This window comes from Chanos chanos, chromosome 1 (assembly GCF_902362185.1).
Source record: "Chanos chanos chromosome 1, fChaCha1.1, whole genome shotgun sequence".
Classification (NCBI taxonomy): domain Eukaryota; kingdom Metazoa; phylum Chordata; class Actinopteri; order Gonorynchiformes; family Chanidae; genus Chanos; species Chanos chanos.
Genome location: NC_044495.1, coordinates 52,257,356 through 52,278,793, shown reverse-complemented (window position 1 = coordinate 52,278,793; position 21,438 = coordinate 52,257,356). Strand labels below are relative to the sequence as shown.

Here is a 21,438-nt window from a genome sequence, read left to right as displayed (position 1 = left end):
TTTTTTTTGCCACTTGCCAAACTTCTTTATTTCTGTAAAATTGCAACTTAAGGACATTTTAAATTTCTCCTTATTGACTTTGTAGTGCTGCCTTTCACTTTTTTTGTCCCGCCCTTCACAATCACCCTCTTCCAAATACCTTGTCACTCATGTTTTCTAACATCTATTCTTTTCAATTGGCACTGTTTTCTTCGTGCGTTTTATGGTTATGTTTAGTATTGTATGAGATGTAATTGAGGTGTTTCAGTTTTTGTATGCATAATGACTGTTTGACAGAGTCGTCTGTTTGCTTGTCAAGCTTTCCATACATTCAGGTTCCCTTCTCTGGATATCCCCCTATTGTGTTTCCCATAGAGGCACACCAGAGGGCGCTATTGGGCTACATTCACCCACACTTGCTTTAGCTCATAATTATGGCGCATTGAGCCCACAGACATAAGGGAAAATATGATAAGAGCACTGATTGTGAGCAGTGACAGCAGAAATCCTGATTGCTTAATGTGAAACTTTCTGTAATTACATTTATTGACATTTAAAAAAAATGGATGTAGATGACTGAGTAACTGTGACAGTGATACACTTACTTGTCAGGATTGTCTGTTGTCAGCTTAGCTACGTATGTGTTCTACGTATTCAATGTGTAAGTCACTTCTAGGAGAAAAGCATATTTTTTTATCTTCTTGTTTGAAGTTTATGAATGACTGAAATCTAACTCTGTGTTTTTTTTTTTATTATTGTTATTTTGCAGTATGCATATTCCTTTCAAACGGAGCTCAGTACCTCAGAATACCTCTCACACTCCTGAAGAAAAAACCTGGATCCAAGTGTGTGTGTATGAGAAAGAGAGAGACAGAGCGAGAGAGAGAGAGAGAGAGAGAGAGAGAGAGAGAGGCAAAGCGAGGGTTACCGAGATGTACCAAAAACTGCAGAAAAACAAAATTGCCCTGCTGAGATGACAGGAGAGGATGGTGTAAATGGTTCTGACTCTGTGCCATCCAAACCCGTCCAGCCCGCTCATCTGCCCACACGAACAGAAGAAAAAAAACGAAAACATTCAAATGAAATCGACTTTGTTTTGACAGGATGTAATAATGAGATGTCGACTTTTTTTCTCGGCTCCTTTTCAAAGCCTCAACGGCACTGCATGAAGCCAGCTGAAATGTTATTCTTGACCTGACGTGAAGAGAAGAGACGCGTATGCTGATTTGAATAAAGTTCGTGTGTAGTTAAAAGAGACATGGACCACAGTTTGCTGGCACAGTGGCTCTTGATTTTGGTTAAGTGTTGGGACATGTAACGTCTCTCTCTCTCTCTCTCACAGCCCCCGGTTCTCACACTACACGGATTTCATTTAACCCCATCTAACGTCATGCGCCTTCACTTAAATGTTTTAAATGTACTCTCTTGGTAAATTCTGGATAATTCCTCATAAATGTAAGTGGATCATTTTTTTATGAATTGTAACCAAAAAAAAAAAAAACCCTTCATCTTTCAATGATCTTGTTTTTTTTTTTTTCTCGCTTTTCAATTGCTTCAAAAGTTCAAAAATAAAGCAGTATAAAAGTTTAGGGTAATTTTCTGTACAGCATTGATTATTGACCACAGACAATATCTAGGTTTAAGGTTCAAACATGTTTTGCATGACTTTGAAAGAATCAGCTTTATATGCAGTAGCGCAATTTCAGTTCTCTTTTCCTTTTTCATTTTTCCACGTTTGCGGAGCATTACTTAACCTAACTATGTAACATACAGACATTTGAGTGAATAAACAATAAAGTTTAAATGAATGAAAGTTTGAATAAAGTTTAATGAACCTCTCTGTCTTTATAGAGAAATAGTTCAGGGCTACATTTATACCAGTGAAATCAGGATTTGACTGATCACTCTTAGAGTTACATACTCACTTAGTTCAGCATTGCTAATTTATATTCTCAAGAAAATGTAAGTGAAAGTGGGTTTTTTGCCCATTCATTTACAAATATTCCTTTCTCAACAACAACCTGAATCGTTTTTGTATGATTGCTTATTTCATTACATCGTTATTTTACATTTCAGTCGAGAGTAATAGTTTCACATATTTTCACCTGTTCTCATTCTCTTTCTAAGAGAGCGCTTTAGGGTTGTTTAGACAGCACTGATTGGATTTGAACTAAAACTCTTACAGCAACGGCACAAAACAATGATAACGCCTCTCTCCCATCTGTCACATCAGCCATTGATTCAGTTCTACTCCTCCGCAGTAACAGTCAGGGGTGACTTCCGGAGCGGTCCCGTCGAGAGAGTTCGAGAGTTTTAGGTTTTAAGCGTCACTCGTTCATTTTTCACCGGGGGGGATGAATGTCTGAGGGGCCGTGAGGCGTGCAGTCTTGCGGACTCCCGGTGACGGTAAAACCTCAGGAGAAATACCGCGAAAGAAAAGCGAAGCTGTTCTGTCCGCCCCTCCGTCACGCGCGCTATCCCGGAGGCAGTCCCGGCATTCATCCGCGCGTATATCACACATGCCAACACACACGCAAACACATGCATTCACACACCTCCAGCATACAAACACACCCCTCAACACACTCAAAAAGGAGTTTCAGTGTCCGTGAGTCGCAATGCGTATTCACACTTGAATTTCTATATCGTTCTTGGATCCGCAATGAATTCATAAAATCTACATACAGCAATGTGAATGAGGGAATCAAAAAAATGTAAGTCACCTTTTAGATTTTAGTCCTTTATCTCCTAAAGTTGCTGTTTAGGCCTTATGTTGGAGCCTGAGTACCAGATGGGCAGATAGCCAGGCCTCCTACCTACAGTTATGCCAGGCAGTGTCTCTTCAAACAAACCACCTCACATGGTTTCGCTTTTCCACGCGTAAGATTTTATGATAGAGAGAATAATGATAGCTTTTTCTTTTTTTTTTTTCGACCGCACCGTAAATCGTAATACGTCGAACGGTACCGTCATCTCAAAGCTCCCCATAGCTCAGAACCCTTAGCAAAGTTAAAATGGGACTGCACATGTTTTTGGGTGGGGGGCGGGGGGGGGGGGGGTGTAAGTGAGGAGCTGTTTTGGGTGAAGGTAACGTTAAGTCTGGCTATTTGTTATTAGAAATGCTACAGCACACTGGATCACGTCACAGACCTTTTGGAGAGTTTCACTGTGTTTGTTTGTCAGCCTGATCTGTGCTACCATGTGTTTTAGTAATACAGTCATTTGAACTCTTTCCCTTGACACTTAAAACACAGCTCAATTCTTATAATTCTTTGTGGGGGAATGACAGCAAACTGAGTGGGTCGGTTGTGCATGGTAGACATTAGGAAAGGTAATTTATATTAACGAGGTGGTTAAAGGGAGAGTAGCCTCCTTCTCCTTCTCTCTCTCTCTCTCTCTCTCTCTCTCTCCATCTCTCTGTCAGTTCTACCTTCATCCCACTAGGGCTTTGGACACAAGAAGAAGACAGAGAAGGAGCGATTAAAGGGGTGCAGATGAAGAGAGTGGTCCAGTGTGTGTGTGTGTGTCTGTGTGTGTGTGTGTGTGTGTCTGTGTGTGTGTGTGTGTGTGTGTAGCCCAGTAAGTATGTGTGTGTGTGTGTGTGTGTGTGTGTGTGTGTCTATGTGTGCGCGCGCATGTACACGTGTGTGAGAGCAAGAGAGAGAGAGAGAGAGAAAAGATGGACAGCGAGAGATGAGAGAAGCTTGTCAGAACCTGATTCACTGCGAGCGAGCAGAAAGGCAGACAGGGGACCCTGTACCTCACTGACACACACTCATCTGCTTCCAATGTGGACAGGAGCAGGGGGACCCATTTATCCCTGGGCACATAGTACACACCCCCCCACCCCCCACCCCCCACCACCACCCACCCTCGACCCACCACCTCCTCACCGAACACCACCTCTCTCACCCTCCTTTTGTTTTCAGTGTTTCCTTTCTCAGACACACTCACACACAGCTGAACATATCCACCACCAGGGAAAACACGGGTATCTGTCTATGAGAATAAGCTGAAAGGCAGTGATGGCTTTTGCATGTGTCAGATAGAAACAATCGTAGGGGCAGCGTAGTGGTTTGCACAGCATACAAACTTTTCTTCACTTCTTTTCACACTTCTGCTCCTCTACCCTCTTAATGTAATGCATTATTACATTTTAGAAGCAAAGTGTAAGAAATATATTTTTGCAGAAATTTTACCACAAAAAAAAAAAGAGATATGGTAAAAGAGGGAGCACGCACACGGGCCACGTTATATACGTAATTGAAGAAACAGATCAAGTGAAAAGTCTAATGCACGTCAAACTAAAATGTTTTCACCTCATAAGCGATACACATATCTCAGAACAAAGCAACAAACTGCGTGCAGTTGCCCACAGTATATTATACATCCCACATTGTCAGTTAGTTTTCTTCAGACTCAGACTGGAATGAAATATCTTAATGAGTTGGTGGAGAGGAATGCTTTTATGGACTTCCTTAAAACCCTAGCGTAGCACCCATTCAGGTATAACTTCAGCTAAAGCTGTTAGATGAACTATTGAACGCTGAATTCCGACTCAAAGGGAAAAAAAAATAATAGCATAGAATACTGTCATGAAAGTGTTGTTGAAGTGTTTGTTTTGTTTTTCAGCAACATTATTGTGCTCAAAAGAGACACTTATGATTAAGACTGACATGATAACGTGCAGGGTGCCATGTGGTACATACCATCACGGCTTTCTGTAACGTATTTAATTTGTTCAAGTTTACACTGAGCTTGTGTTCCATTTTGTTGATGTTGTTTTGATGTGATGTTGAGTGGAGTGTGCCACCACGGCACAGGCGGGGGTGGGGGGGGGGGCAGTTGGTTGGGCGTGTGGTCTTCCCCCGTAACACTCTTTTTAACAAGCTGAACTCTAGGGGGGCTTTCTCGTCTGGGTTTGGCAGCAAAAGCAGAGAGTGATATCAAAGCACTGCTTTCTCTCTGCAGGGACAAACTCTCTCTCTCTCTCTCTCTCTCTGTCTCTCTCGCTCGCTCTCTCTCTCTCTCTCTCTCTCTCTCTCTCAGCCTGTGTCAGACTGCTTTGGCCATATGAGACACATTATAGTAATTGAGGAGCAATGGAGCTAGGCGTGAGGTGATCTCTCTCTTTCTTTCCCTCTTTTTCTGTCTCTCCCTCCTTATTCTCCCTCCTTATTCTCTCTCTACCCCCTCCATCATAATTTTCCCTTCATTCTTGCTATTTTCTCTAATATTTCACCATATGTCACACACACACACACACACACACACACTCACACAATAATATTTCTGTTTTTTCTTTTTCCCTGGTATTTCTTTCTTCTTCTTTTGTGTCCCCTGGACAGCACAAAGTGAGTGGAACACAGAGATCAATTAACTCCTTTCATGTAAGATCAAAGGAGTGTTGGTGCATGTCTGGACATTTACACAAGTCGCTGGCCAATTAAGCAGCGAGAGGGATGCTGTTCCCACTGGACCATTCACACAGGACTATGTGGCCATGTGCCACCGATTCAACATTACGCAAACAAACACGCACAAAGATCCCGCAGGAACAAGATCACATCGTTTTTTTGTTCTTTTTTTTTTATAGTAAGGGGACAAAAATTGAGTCTATTGATAACACGGTAGGAAAATCAGTTGAAGGTTTTGTCCCTGCCGTTTTTTGTTTGGGTTTTTTTTTCATCTCTGAAGTAACGTACATCTGAGACTTAAAAAAAAAGAAAGGTTATTCACTTCATTTATATACCCTGGCCACGTCACATGACTCACACTAGGAGAGGTATATATGGAGTATATAAGGGATTTTATAGAGGCCTGCACGGTTACGCTGTGGTTAATTAAGAAAAGCTACAGTGCACTGGTCATTTTGTGAAACGGCTGTAAGGCTGTGGGACCCCTTCATTCTCTAGGTTTAAAGTTATTTGTGGTGGCGGGTAGGTTGGTGGGGGGGCTTGGTTCAAATGAGCAATAGGAAGTGACTCCATCCCCAGCGGCGAGATGAAGGACAGGCTGTGTGTGGGTGTGTGTGAGAGAGAATGAGGAAGAGGAGGGATGAGGGAAACCGGGGGGGGGTGGGGCGGGGGGTGGGAGGGCTTACGCCACAGACAGGTGCGGTGACCTCCGTCACCTCTGAAGGTGCCACTGGCTTTTTATGAGACATTTATGGTTGGCCAGCGCTTTTTAACGCTGCCACCTGGATGCAATAAGAAAACAGCAGAGCTCCTTAGCCAGCGGCCCGTCCTTTCGCACGTCCGGCGGGCTCCTGAGGGAGGGCGGGTCCCGTTAAGACGTTTATGAAGCTGAAAGTGGTCCAGAGGGAGAACGCTGACAAGTACAGAGTGAGATTTTTTTTTTAAAGGAAGCTTGTTTTCTTGTTAGTTCTAATAATTCCCTTGAGAGTTGTTTTTTTTTTCTTCTTCCTCTTTCTCCCCATCTCACTCTCTCTTTTCCCTAAATAAACCCACACAAGGGGTGCAGATTGATTTAGGGAGCCAGTAAGTGTTTTGTTGTTGTTGTTGTTGTTGTTGTTGTTGTTGTTGTTGTTGATAAATTTCATTTCAGTACTGCAGTTGTTGACATGACAAAAAAAAGCCTATTTCCAATTTCACTTCTTTTTTTTTTTTCATATAATTGCTCTTGCGGAAGTTCTGCGGCTCGGTATGAAAAATATAATCCAGTGGCTTTTGCACATATAAGTCAAACAGAAGAGGAGAAAAAAAAACCAAAGCATTTGATCTCCAGTCTAGCGTGGGGTCAAACCTTGACTCTCAGCGCCAGGTGGGGCGCTCTAATAACTTCATTAGAATTGTGTGGCTTCCTGGCCACTGATATATGGCCTTGTGCTAAGACAAGTTTAAATAGCACATAATTTCTACTTCAACAAATATTTATTCAAATGCAGTAACAGAGCCTGTAATTGCTGTTTATGTTATATTTATACCCGAAATGTACAGTCACAGAGCAAGAGAAAAAAAAAAAACTTATTTAAAACAAACTGTTGTCGTAGGACATGTGTGTAAATCAACGTACCACGTGTAGTACATCTGTAATTACAATGTAACAACGCCATTGTGTAGTAATTATGACACCATAACTCTGAAATAATCAAAATTACATCATAATCTAGAAGTGTCATAATGGTAAGTAAACAATGTTACCTGCAACAATGACAATATCTACTGCATGTTATTATATGGGAACAGCTATCAACGCTATGATAAACTCAGATGATGTAGTTTGAAGGCTATGCTAGAGCTGCTGCTCATTAAGGCTTAGTGTGACTGTTAACTTCAGTGTGGTTGACCTGCCGTAGCGTGTGAGAGGAGGAGATCAGAGAGACCTATCAGACCTGTTTGTACATTTCCACACTGTTACACTGAGAACAAACTGCTAAGAAAAACAGAGAGTCAAGGTCTCACAGCCTGTCACTCACTTCTTAAAAGCAATCCAATGTTTGTTTGTTTTTCCAACTGACAGTATAGAATTTTATACAATAAAAGTTTGGTCTCATTTATATATTGTGCTGTTATGTTTTCTTTACGTTGGATTGAAGTAAATCATTGGTCTCACGCTGAGTTATTATGTGTGGAGCAGCTTTCTCTGTACACACACACACACACACACACCAAACAGCAGCCGAGATCTCATTTCACCCAAATTTACTTTTGCTCCCTCACAATAATTCTCTCACTGCAATAAAATATGAACCTGCACGTCCGTCCCTCAGTCCGTTATTTGTACAGCGTAGTACGTTGGAGAGAGCAGATCAGAATGGAAACGTAAAGCAGTTCTCTCTCTCTCTTTCTCTCTCTCTCTCTCTCTCTCTCTCTCTCTCTCTCTGTATGCTCAGGCTTTCAGGTTAGCAGATGTGGAACAGTGAGGTTTTAGTGGTGGAGAGAGAACCGGGGCTCACTTTGCGACTCTGCCCAATGTTCCGGACAGATTTGTTCCGCCAGACCTTTTTTTTTTTTTTTTTTTCCTTTTCTCTGACAGACGCTGTGTAGATCTTCATTCTCAGATCCACCCAGCTGAGGAACATCTGGAGGACGTCAGCACGGACGAAGAGCAGACATACGGCACACAGCACCCACAAGCGTGTTCAGAGTTTTATTTCAGGTCGTTCTGGAGGGTCCATCCAAGTCATAATGGTTTTTGTGGCTCACATCACAAATATTTTACCTTTCACACAAATGCAGAAGCAGTATTTCACTTTTGTTTTGTGTATTAGCAGCTGTATTGAGTGGTTTGGTTCGGCTGCTGCTGAGGAAAAATGATACATTGACATTTGGGAAGATATAAAAAAAAAACATGCAAAGTAATTTACATATTTTTAACACATTGTGCTTGGAAATCACCGCATGGAATGTGGAAAGATTCCAATGCAGAGATGCAACTGCATTTAAAATGCTATTTTGACTTCTTCTAGCTTTGTAATTGTTCAGGCATGCTTAAAGCTCTTATTCTGTCAGAGAGGTCTCGCATAAATATACGGGTCCTAATCTGTACACTTGTACTGCAGAAGTAAACCAAACAGCTTGTGTAAAAATATTGCTTCATGAAGAGTTTAAAAATGCTCGGCCAAAGAAAGAGAGAGAAAGAGAGAGAGAGAGAGAGAGAGCGAGAGCACTTGTTTCGAAGTGATTTTAATAGCAATGAAACAAAGAGCAAAATTAAGAAACAGCAGAAATCGGCAAAGAGAAGACGATAAAATGGTATTTTAAATGAGCAGACTAATGAATATACTGCAAGGCAGAGGGGACAAAGAGGAGTCTGGGAGGTCGGGCTTGTGAAATGACGTTCATGGTCATATAGTTGGTTCGGAGACCGCATTCCGCTCAAATGTGAGCATGTCCCTGTAACAATCTCCCTTTTGCATTTGTTCATTATAATTGCATGACTATCACTGGTTTTCAACCCTTATATTCTCATAGAACAGCTCAGAATAGACTCTCTAAATCTACTTAGAACCAAACTGTGTGTTTGAGCTACAATACTTTGTACACACACACATACAAACACACACACACACACACACATGTAATTCAGATAGCCTCAGTTGAATTTATGTCTCCCACATGAGAGGAATCAGGGGATGTCTGTTGTAAATGGCACATATCCTAGAATCAGACCCACAGCCCCCAGCAGGCCAAAGATTTGCCAGGGGATGTGTAAATCAACGCTGAGACGAATCGCACGAACAAGACAGCCATCTGATGAAAAGCATCGTAAATCTCACTACAGTAAGGGAAACTTTTGCCATCGTCAATGTTGCACTGTAAAACAGAACAGGCAAAACAAAAGCCAGATCCAACCCCCCCCCCCCCCCATCCTCCCTTTTTTCCGCCCTCTCCACTTTAAATATGTGCACCTACAACAATTGCCAAAGTCACACTGAATCTAAAATGAATCTTGTTGCATGCAAATACTTAAAAACCTTTAAAAAAAAAAAAAAAAAAGAATGCCGTAACCACTTCAGAGAGAGCATTTGGAAATGAGTGAAATTCACAGTGAAATTCTTTCTACGGTGTTCCGACGGCTTTTTTTACTCCGTTATAAGGCACTGTATCTATGACAGATGGGATGTTTTGGATCAAAAAATATCATGTAATCTCATACATGACTGAAGCATAATCTGGCAGACCAGAAATCATTCTCAATTGCTTTTACTTGTACGTTGGCACTTCACAAACCTGTGCACATTAGTTCATGGGAACGTCAGAGGTAAATCTGTACCACCGTATAAATATCCTCAAAACAGCTACTTATTACAGAAGTACACATTAAAAACGTGTGGTTCTGAAGCCCAGCAGATGACATGTTTTTTTTTGTTTTTTTGTTTTTTTTGGGGGGGGGGGGGGGGGTGAGGGTATTTGCTAAAAACTATGGTTGGCTTGAATGATCTTGATCAATTTTTTTTTCTGCACTTGAATGGTATCCATATCAAATTCGGAACAAAACAGACACAATCAGGTATATGCCAAAAGCCTGTGATGTTTAATGTAGGATTTTTACCAGACTCAAAAAGCGAATCCAACCACAGTTCTCCTCAGCACAGTGCCTTCTCAGAGCGTTACGTACCCAAGCCTGTTTCAATCTAAGCTTCCTTTGATCTGGTTTAGATCTTAGCTTTTGATAAAGGGACTCTGGATGAAAGCATAATAAAAACAAGCGGAACTGTTGTAGAGCTAAGATTTTTCAGTCTTCTCCAGCTCTCCAGAAAGTGGAATTGGCAACACAGCAGCAAAAAAAAACCCCTGTTGGCAACACTTCATAGATTTTGTTCTTAATCTGTAATATACAGTCTTCATAAGGCTTCATGAGCTGTTTTCCCCGGCAACATTCCGACGACAGTTCATTCATTAAATCATATTTCTTAGCACGGATTATAGAATATCTTAATGTATAACAAGAATGAACAAGCTCCAGAAACGTAATATATGATGCATTTAAGAATCAGGTATTGAAATGAGAGCGAAACTGGATCATTAAAATAACCAAGAGAGAAGTTATAGGAACTTTAATTAAAACACTTTAAAATGATGCATTTCTCTCAAACAGGTTTGCACAGAGACTGAGAAATCCGTGTAATAGTTTTCTGTTCAATCTACAGTCATTTACCTTGATATAAAAGTTGGCGTCCAATCACTGAATGGATAAACAACTTAGGTGGAGGGATGGAGAGTTAACAGCGAACGAGGGACAGTTGAATATGGACGCGTTTTGTCGTGTTAAGGGTGAGTTCCCATCATAATAACTCTCGTGTCCACCTCATCAGCTGCATTGCCTCAACAAACTTAGGTAAGGCCAAGTTCTGAAAGAAGCCAATACATTTCTCTATAAAGAACAATGATCGGTTTAGGATTTCAGCTAATTACGCGATGTAATTACCTAAAAGAGTGCTCTTGGCTGAGTCATCTGTCTGTCCTATAAACCATCCCTACCTCATTAGCGTGTGTTTTGTATTGAATGTCTTGTTTTCAGTCTGAATGTGGTATGTTGCCTCTAGCCTCACCGCTACTGTCTGGACAGCGTGCTCTCACCTGTCTGACGCACCAGTCACACTTTGATTTTCTTGCTTATAAAATCAATGGGTTTTTACGGTTGTAAAACTTTGATGAGTACCATTACGTGATCACTAAATAAATGAAAACTACATACTATCGTTTAACTAAACAGAATATAATACTGAATGGGGGGGTTGTGTGGGGGGAGTGTAAACAGTTGTGGTCTATTCAACCAAATATGAATTTGGTTATTAACCAACCGAAAAATGCTTAAAGCTAAAGAAAAGGGGTAAGAATCAAGAACGGATGCAGTCTGAAATCATAACAACATTTAGTGGCAACATTAACTCTAAGCACAATACTCAGTTAGCAATATTACCCTGAAAGTTATTACCATGGAAAATGCAATAAATGCCTTGGTAAGTGTAAGACATTTGCTCATTACATAACAGCTGTAATACAAAAACATCATTGTGAAGGACAAATAAATGCTTTATTACAGCAGAATTCAGTTAAATTACAAATATTATGGCACCATTAGAAGAACACAATAAACAGTTGATTAGTTAATCTATCTTATCTGCTCACGTCTAACAAGATTTTCAGTGTAAAATTAAGCTAATAAATGTTTGTCTTTCACAAAAAAAAAAGGAAAGAAAGAAAAAGAAAGAAAGAAAAGAAAAGAAAAGAAAAGGGGAAAAAAAGTCTTCATTTAGAATTTTCTATCCTGCTGGGTTTTTATTAGGCTGTTGTTAGATTCACCACAAGGGGGCGGCATTTCTGGGTAGGTTGCACTTAAATCTGAAAAGCCTGCTTTTTCATGAGATCATGGTCATAAAAGAAAAAGAAAATAAAAAGAAAATTGCATGTAGAGAAATCCTTGATCTATAATTCGAAGACTTAATGTGTTAATAGAAAGATAATGATTGTTTATCTGTTAACCTATTTATTTGTTATTGTGATATAATGTGCCCACATTTAAAAGATTAGAAATGGCATAGCCTACCAGTTCTAAAAATCCCCCTCTTCAAAACGTTTTCTTTTGAAACAATCTTATCATTTAAAGTCACAGCAAAGAGACTATCTTGTAAAACGTGTCTAAGCTTTCAAGAATAAGAGCATTATTATTATTATTATTATTATTATTATTGTTGTTGTTGTTGTTGTTGTTGTTATTGTTGTTGTTATTACTGTTGTTGTTGTTGTTTAATTAGATTTTTATTCATCTAAATCAGAGCTCTGCACAGGCATAAAACTTGCAGAGCTGCATTAAGTGCCTGATGCCACACTACATGCTGTCTTGGGCGCTCCTTTCTCTCTGAGAGCGTAAACCATGGGCGCTTAATCATCATTAATGGACTCGTAGGCCGCTAAGCCATTTCCAAAAGGAGCGAGAGGAACTACAAAGCACCATTTATCCTTAGTTTAAAAGACATTTCTTGAAGAATGAAAAGGTTTGGAGAAACACTCATTAAAAGATCAAAGTAAATCCAAACATGAAAGATAGCTGCCACTAAGATTTACTGTATGACTTTGTTGTTTGCTGCTGTTAGTGGGTTAGTAGGGATTTGTTTTCTTTTCCGGGGGAATTGAATGTATTATGTGTTTAATTCTGAACTTATCTCCTTGGGAGACATGACAGAATTTTGTTTTGTTTTGTTTTGTTTTGTTTTGCTTTGTTTTTCAGTTTCAAAGTACACGATGTATTGAGATGTCTCTATCCGATCTTGGCAGGCCATTATCCAGCGGGTAAGTAGCCTAAGCCTTAACCACCTCTGAAATAACTTTCCCAGAGATATTTTGCTCTCTTGTGAAACTTATTTGCGAGACCTCAATCCAATACCCCGGCACTAGTTTTCATTCCTTATGATCGCTGACTACTGAGTTTCACTTACTTAGACCAAAGTGATGAGGATGAGGCTAAACGGGGCCGTTAAACTGGGGGGGAAGACGACGCTATTAGCAAATCTTTCTTTATTTACTATACTCTCTGAAAACATTCGCGACAGGGTCACGGTGTTTTTGGGCAACTCTTGTGCTGCTGTAAAAAATAATTTCCGAATTAGCATTCACAGCAATGAGGATGTGAATTACAAAAATACATGTATGCCTATCTAGCGGCTACGAATTAATAGTTATTATCACAAAAGACTGGATACATACAAATAAATATTGCGCGCATTCATAATTAGCTGATACTGTGCTTTACATAAATTTATTTCCGAAATAGTTTCATGTGGGCTAAAGCTCAGGTAAATTAGGCTAATCTTACAAATATCTCCTTTCAAAAATTTAAACTCTCATGAAAATTATTTTTCTGGTTACGTATGAGGTCTTCGTACAGGTGCCGTCTCGGTTGATAGGGCGGTCATTTGATTTCCGTTTAAAGAAGCCATTACAAAGCGGAGCGTTATAAGAGAATAGTGGAGGAATAAAAACAATCACTATCTTGTGACGTCTCGCCTACGATGCGTTGTCTATGGCCATTAAGGTTGCTTTTAACCACAAAAGTGTTTAAGAGGGGGCTCCTTGGCAGAACACAGGATTTAAAAAGTATTCTCTCTGCTCAGGAGCCTTCGTTAGAGGGCAGTGCTCTCTGCACGCGGTTACAGACATGTCTCGGGTCAGGGCAATGTTGCATCTCAATCACGTATTCGAGCTTGTTTTATCAGAAGTAAACCTATACATGCAATGAAAAACTGATTTCATTATTATTGTTGTTATATTATTATTATTATTATTATTATTATTATTATTATTATTATTATTGGTGATGGTGATGGTGATGGTGGTTGCGGTAATATTCGTTAGTTGTTTTTTGGGGTTTTTTTTTAGCTCCATTCGTGTCACAGCTGTCAAACAGAATATTATGTTTTGCAGGACAGACCCTTAGGTTATTTACCTATGTATAGCCGAACAATACGCTCATCCAGGGGATCTCACCGCTGACAATAGATGTCATGTCCCACTAACACATTTCCAAACTGTCTATCCAGACAGTACAATTTAATTATCGCAATAAATAGATAATCAGTGTCTGCGTGACGCTTGGTAGAACATGCATGAACAAAACAGAAAAAATAGCACTTCGAAGAGAAAGAAAGAAAGAAAGAAAGAAAGAAAGAAAGAAAGAAAGAAAGAGAGCAGAAATTGTTCGTGGATTTCATATATATATATATATATATATATATATATATATATATAGTGCGTGATTGGCTTGGCAGCATTGTTTTAAACATATCACCCATTCTTTAAAACAAGAATATGCAGGCTTATTGGTATAAACCGTAATTTAACTGGTGTACATTTCTTTTACCTTTGATGTTTGTTAGGTAATAATCTAAAATATGTCAATATTGTTGGACAAATAAACATATCACACTGAAGTTGCAGGTAAGAGGTGTTGCTCAGTCTAAAGGCAGACATAACAATATACTGTTTTAATTAAGTGGAAGCTAAAATGTTTCACTTGTGTTTCAAAATGAACGCTATCATACAGTTTGATATATAATTAGTTACAATGTAATCAGCTAGATTCAGTTGCCTCTAAAATGCCCAGCGAAGACAAAAGTTCTCATGCATGTTAGTCAGCACTGTCCTTACCTTGAGGCTGAATTATCCCGTTTGTTTAACTAAAAAGTAACAAAGTTGGCACATACATTCAGGTTAAATGATTTTTCCCCGTTCCAAGGTGCACGTGTCACACACCTGCTGCTCCCGGACGTCTCATTTTGAGAGGGGGGAGGGGGAAGGCTTTTTGAAATGAATAACAGGTCGATAGGACACCTCAGAAATCATTCCGAACTCTTTAATGGGGAGTCAGTTTACAGTTCGCAATCTACATACAGAATTCAATTAATATTCATAGCTTAGGCCTTCAGTCTCCTCTCTAAGGGGGAAAAAACCAAGGACACGAAACCCGTGACAGAGGTGAAACTTTTATGTGTTTGCAAAAAGGTCTAAATATGCGAGGCGTTTGTTTTAAATTGTTTTTATGCTTATCCAGTAAGATCTGCTTTTATGAAACACTTCGAGATCCAATGTCACTGCGTGTCAGTTAAGGACAGGGCCAACTTCAGTCTGTACTTAGCACGCCTGTCAGTATTGTCGGACCCTTTAGAGGGCTTGTGCCTGGTTCTGATTGGCATTGGGAAACGCCACTATCTTCAAACTGATACTCTTTCTTGCTCTGTTCCCACTACATTTAGCAAGTGAAAAGAATGTCTACAATTATGTTTCCAGAAATGTGTACAGTTCAATACCAGGTTACCGTAGCAGCTCTCATCCTAAGGGGTAGAACTGAAACGAAAACGCGGACATATCTGCCGACCAGGACATGGTTTAGCTGTTTCACTCATAAACCCTTGCGATTGCGTATGACACAATAAATTATTAAATTTTGTACCCGTATACAACAGCTGCAGACTTTTACGTTAATTGGTCTATTGGTCGACCATTCTAGCTCACCACATCTTTCGAAAATCTCTTTTCTGGTTTATTTGCAGTTTGTCGTCTTGACGCAAGAGGGCGTCTTGGACAAATCCGGCGGTTTTTGCGCGTACCATCAATAAACATAGCACTGCTCAGCGTCATTTCAGACTGAATACAAAGGAAATCCACTAAACTCATGATTACCAGGTAAACGATCTTCCTTTCATTTGATGCTGCAATTATATGAAAGACATTTTATGATAATAACCTTAAAGCATGTGTGCTGCTAATGATCACTGAATTCATAAAAACAATCACAGCGACCTATAGAAATGTTACGTCTGTTCGGATCCTAATAATATGCAGGGAATCTGTAAATTGTCTTGACAAAACTGTATATACTGTATTTGTGTATTATTATTATTATTATTATTATTATTATTATTATTGTTGTTGCTGTTGTTGTTGAATTGTTATAGATTAACATTCATAGGGATTATAGACGTTTATCATAATTCGTTCTATTCGTTTTAATTAATTTGTTTGAAGCAACATCACTGCTTATTCCGGAGCCTAAAAATGTGCGTTTAGAATTTAAAGAGGGACGATTCGAGAGTTTCGATTTGATGTTTTAATTCTGAGGGCATTTTACCGCCTGTCTGCTCCATTTGATAAATAATGAAAAATATGTACTATGCGTTAATGACAAATACTTGTCTCCATATGTAACATCATTTTTCCTTGTTAATTAATTGTGAACGTAACTGCTGTCGCAACACTTATAACAAGGCAATTTATTAAAATTATGTTCAGATTTCAAAATATATGACGGTATATTTCGACTACTCACTTGAAATAGTCAATAAATATTTGCTTGTCACTGGTGGACTGAGCTGTATGTGAATAAATGACCTGTCTATCTTGATGCCCAAATCAGGGCAACCTGTCATTACGCAACTATCGCTCCAATAATGTCAGTTAATGTCGTGAATGATATAGCTATATTTAAACAATCTAGGCTTTCAGAAAAAAACTCTGTAATTTTAGTGCGCTGACAGGATGCTTTGTATTTGATTTAGAATCTATTTGCCTGGTCGAAAATTTTATCCATGGATTTAGACGCGGGGCGATAAATAATAACCCGAGAGGCTGGCTATAGTACAGGCCGTCTACCTTGTCTTACTTCCCTTTTTTAGCCTGATTTTATGCTTAATCCATCTGAAATTATGTTAACTCCCATGGTTACGTCTTGTATGAATATTTGCAGCACAGCAGAAAAGAGGTGGATACTTAGGAAAACAAAACACGACATTATCACAGTCCAGCAAGAGGATGAAGAAAGACACAAGAGTATAATGAACTGGCAGCAGTAAGATTTGGCTCCCTAGAATGTCGACTGAAGAAATGTATTTTAAAAGAGAGGGGGGAGGGTTCGATAATGAAGGGTCATAGGTATCTCTCATGGCGACGGCTTGAAGTCTCCTAAATAGCTCGGAGGTACGTGAAATCCCAGGAGTGAAGGCGAATGAGGGAGCGTGACGAATTACGTATAGCGCGCGAAGGAGATTTAGGCTAGGCGCGATGCTCTTGCCGCATTCCACACCTTTGCAAGGCACCAGGGGAGACTCAAAGTCTTTGACAGCTTTTCTGAACAGCGCTTAGTGTATTTGGAAGATCATATGATTTTTTTTTTTTTTTTTAGATAATTACAACCCATCATAACCCATTAATCTATACTTTCGTTACAGTAATGATACAGTGGTTATCCACTTGATATGGATTTGGTATCAATTTAAGGAAAGAGGCATCCGTTAATTTGTGGAGAAACTGCGGATTATTTTGTTCTAAAGGCTCTTTCCCCCTTAGGCGACATGAAAAAGTCTGGACCTGAGACCAGTGAATCTCACCAACAACTGTGGACACATGCAATTAATCAAGACCTAAAGATGAAAGAAACGACTCTTTTTAGGTTAAAACTCTAATGACTGAGCGCATGGGGTCTTACAATTACGTTGCCCATTTAGACTGCCCGCTCGAACACAATTAAGTTATGGAGGTCATGTGCTGAATGCCTGTTGGCAGAACTGATGCAAATTTATTATTTCCACATCAAAATACAATAAATGAGGTCACCCATCCTAATCATCTTTTTTTTCCAAATAAAAAATAATGGAAAGGATATTTTGAGAAAGAATATTTTGAATCCACAAACGTCGGTCAGAGCTTATAACATATATGAAAAATGGTAAACAGAGCCAATGGTAAACAGTGCCAAAACATAAAGTTATTGTTTGTGAAAATAATGATAATAATAATAATAATAATAATAATAATAATAATGATAATATTTTTTTCAACAAGTCTGTGTATACGTAGCCTATATATGCGTATATCTATAAATTAACTATAGGCCTATATGTATTTTTGTAGGTTGGTCAATGTATATAGGCTAATAAATGTATTTATAGAGATAAAAACTGAGCTTAACAAATAATTATTCACATATATTTAGATATTGCTGATATCTCTGTTATTTTAGCCTAAGTATTTTTCCTCTAATAAATTACGATTCACGCAGAACTGGAAAGCACTTTAAAGCGTTTAAATAGATCCCTCGGACTAGGTTTGGTTTGGAGATAGAACTTTTGTTGCTCAGCTTTATTTCGTGAGTTTGAGATACGTTTTATTTGTCAGTTTCGTCCCTACGTCTTCATCTCTATTTCAACTTGCTGCATCAGTCACCGTCGGGGCCTCGCTGGTTATCGTTCGGCATCGCCAGGTGCATCGGAGACGGGGGTCATAAGGTTCGGGGTCTCATAATGGACACAATACCACAAAGCATTCGGACGGCAGAGACGTGATGCTTCACTACCTGATATCAAAGCCTCCTTCTACATGAGAAGAGAGGGTTTCGGAGAGAGATGAACAGAACCGCAAAAGCTAACATTTAACCAAGCTGATCTGGCGAGGAAAGCACACATTAACCAGATTTCATACAGGCATCATCTTTGTAAATTAAAAAAAAAAAAGATAATACAATTAAACAGAAAAAAATAAATAATAATAGTAAATGAACTATAATATGAATAATAATAAACAATCGGACGTTGTTAATTTAATATGAGTTCCATACATTTCTTTCTTGTGAGGGGAAATTAGTCAGGGCAATTTAATTTTGGGGGAAAAAAGATTTACAGATAGTCAGGATTACTTTTTCAGAACGATGGTATTATAGACAACCTTGCATACTTCAGTTTCAGCATTTACCAGGTAGTCCAAGACAACAATACACGAAAAAGCATATGCTCATATAACCCATTCAATGACTCGCTTTCTTTCTTTCTTTCTTTCTTTCTTTCTTTCTTTCTTTCTTTCTTGTTTTTATACTCTTATTTCACACAGTTATGAAATCCTGAATTTTCCAAACCGATTTAATCGTGTTGGTGTGAAGGTTCTGCCATTTCATCGCAATCTTGCGTTGTTATTTACTATCCTCGTGTTCCACTGGGTTGGTAGGCTACTCGTTTGCGATTTTGGAGGGCGGAACGCTGCTAGTTCCACTCTGCAGAGCTCCCGGACACTGTGCACCAATAGCATCCCAATGTCAGTAAGTAGTATGAGAAAGTGACGCGAACAGAAAGGGGAGGGTGTAGCTTATTCCTTCACTTCAACCTCAGTTTAGGGCTTTCTCAAGCGGCAGGGATCCGAATGGCACATTAATTTTGAGAGTTAACATTGAGACATCTCACTCATCATTCTTGGATTTACGGATTTTCTTGTACCTTTCTTACACTGAGGCAATTTACAGTAGACTAAACAACAGAAGGATCCTCCATTGCAAGTTGTTTCAGCGCGGCCGGGACAGACAATTTGAGCTTCGTCTGGAAAGCGTCTAGACCGATTCATTTCTAATTAACAGGTGATTGATCGCGTGTTTATCAAGTTTACCTTGGCGTCTCCTCGCGCTACACTGCCAGAACGAGGTCTGACAAACAACAGATTCCAAAAGTGACCGTGTCATCTACAATGAAAAGTTTTTAAGTAGGCTATCATAGCTACAAATCACACAATACTTGTGTGATCGAGCCGTTTCAGTTAATGTTGTGTGCTCTTGTTTGGATATCAAGCGAAGACAGGTCTGACAAAATATTTGTTATGGATATTGCAACAGGTCCTGATTCACTAGAACGGTGCTTCACTACGGGAAATAGGGCGCAGTATTCAAAGATGTTGGACGGTATAAAAATTGAAGACCATCCGCTGCGGTCGGCACAAGCAACTCTTGGAGTTATGCTAGGTAAGTCATTGCAGACTAGGCTGAACCGTAACATACAATAATTCGGAAATATTTCGGAGTTGAATATCAGTTGATGTTATGATTCAAGTAAAGTTTAAATCGCTGCAGCACTTCTATTTGTGTAATGCAGTCTGTTTGGACGCATCCCCACACCGGTCAGCCGCCTTATTTTCAAATGTATGATTAGGTAACAATTGACTGTATCTACGCGATAAGCCCTGTTAAACAGTGTGAGGTCAAATTTTCAATTGTGAATCTCGAGATACATGCACATACTAAATTCATACTGGCTTGCCTTGCACACTACACTACACAACACACATTCTCTCCCTCTCTCTCTCTCTCTCTCTCTCTCTCTCTCACACACACACACACACACACTTACAAACTATCTCCTTGTCACCATATGTTTACATCTCTTACACACGCACACACACACACACACACACACAAACACACACTGATACAACCCACATTCATTAATGTGTTATATAAATTTAGTTGTCATATAGAAAGCATATAAATAGCACCCAACGGTGCAAAGCTTTCCGTATATTTCTAAACTCCACATGTTGAATTTTCTCAAAACTGTCTCTGTGCATGGGTGAGGTAGTGTATCTCTATATTTCATATCGACTTTATAGGTTCAAATTTACCTACAGTCATATAAAATATCTCCATTCTATTTCTATCGCAATAATAGAAACGAGTCTTTTTCGGTGCTTGTGTGTGCGTGTGTGTGTGTGTGTGTGTGTGTGTGTGTTGGGGGGGGGGATGTTATGAATAAAAATATAGATAGAAATAAAAACAGATGTCTGAATTTGACAACCAATACCGTATGCCACTGATGTCCACTAATAATCCCTAGCTGCATTTACCATACAACTGTTTCAATTTTTTTAAGTATAATTTATTATTGCTTATCTAATTTTACCTTTTGTTTAGTATGTTTGAATTTCTTTTTGCTGTATTTGATAGTCGTTATGGATGTAACGCAGGCATAGTATCTTAATCTGTTTGCATGCACTTCAGGGACCGAGTGCCATCACCAGGCAGTGTGCGAGGGATGTCAGCGGCCCATCTCTGACCGCTTTCTGATGCGCGTCAACGAGTCCTCCTGGCACGAGGAGTGTTTGCAGTGCGCTGTGTGTCAACAGCCGCTCACCACCAGCTGCTACTTCCGGGAGAGGAAACTTTACTGCAAACATGACTACCAACAGTAAGGACAGGGATTTTTTTTTTCAATCATAAAACATTTAATGGTTCGTTAAAAACTGATACGGTTCGTATGTAATCCTACGGGGTGCTTTGCAACGACGCGTTGTTTGAAATTGGATTTTACTGATTGTGGTTGTCATAAAATGATTTAAAAAAAAGTTATTAGGACTGATTCATAACAACTGATTGCGATTCCGAAGAGAATTGTTGATCTCCTCGTAGGATCCTGTAGAAATCACCATTTTAAATTTAAATATGGACATTAGCGCCCTTTCTCACACAGACCATATTATTTGGTCCGGCTAAGATTTTTTAACGACAATTTTTTTTGTAAAAAATGTTTCTTTCAAATTGATAGTTTTAATTTCTCTTCAAAACGGGGAGAATTTCGCGTGCATATATGGTCATTTCAAAATATTTTTTCCACAATAAAAGGACTTTCTCTCTTTTTTTCTCGTAATATTTTCATAAAATAGCAATAGGACTATAAAATATGAATGAATA

The 21,438-nt window shown here is 39.2% G+C and overlaps 2 protein-coding genes across 5 annotated transcripts in view; both read left to right on the top strand.

Moving 5' to 3' along the window:
- mvb12bb (multivesicular body subunit 12Bb) overlaps positions 1–1,787 on the top strand; it is a 43,327-nt gene extending 41,540 nt beyond the window's left edge. Inside the window, exon 10 of the mRNA XM_030787246.1 lies at positions 749–1,787. Coding sequence (XP_030643106.1) covers positions 749–805 — 57 coding nt within the window. The 3' untranslated portion in view covers positions 806–1,787. The remainder of the gene's footprint in view (positions 1–748) is intronic.
- Positions 1,788–19,574: 17,787 nt separating this feature from the next.
- lmx1bb (LIM homeobox transcription factor 1, beta b) overlaps positions 19,575–21,438 on the top strand; it is a 57,886-nt gene continuing 56,022 nt past the window's right edge. For 3 of the 4 annotated variants that reach the window (XM_030783879.1, XM_030783870.1, XM_030783862.1), the window contains exons 1-2: positions 19,575–19,716; positions 20,749–20,935. In XM_030783879.1, coding sequence (XP_030639739.1) covers positions 19,575–19,716; positions 20,749–20,935 — 329 coding nt within the window. Of the gene's footprint in view, positions 19,717–20,527; positions 20,530–20,748; positions 20,936–21,438 lie in introns of all 4 variants that reach the window. The other variant, XM_030783889.1, reaches the window with a different exon arrangement.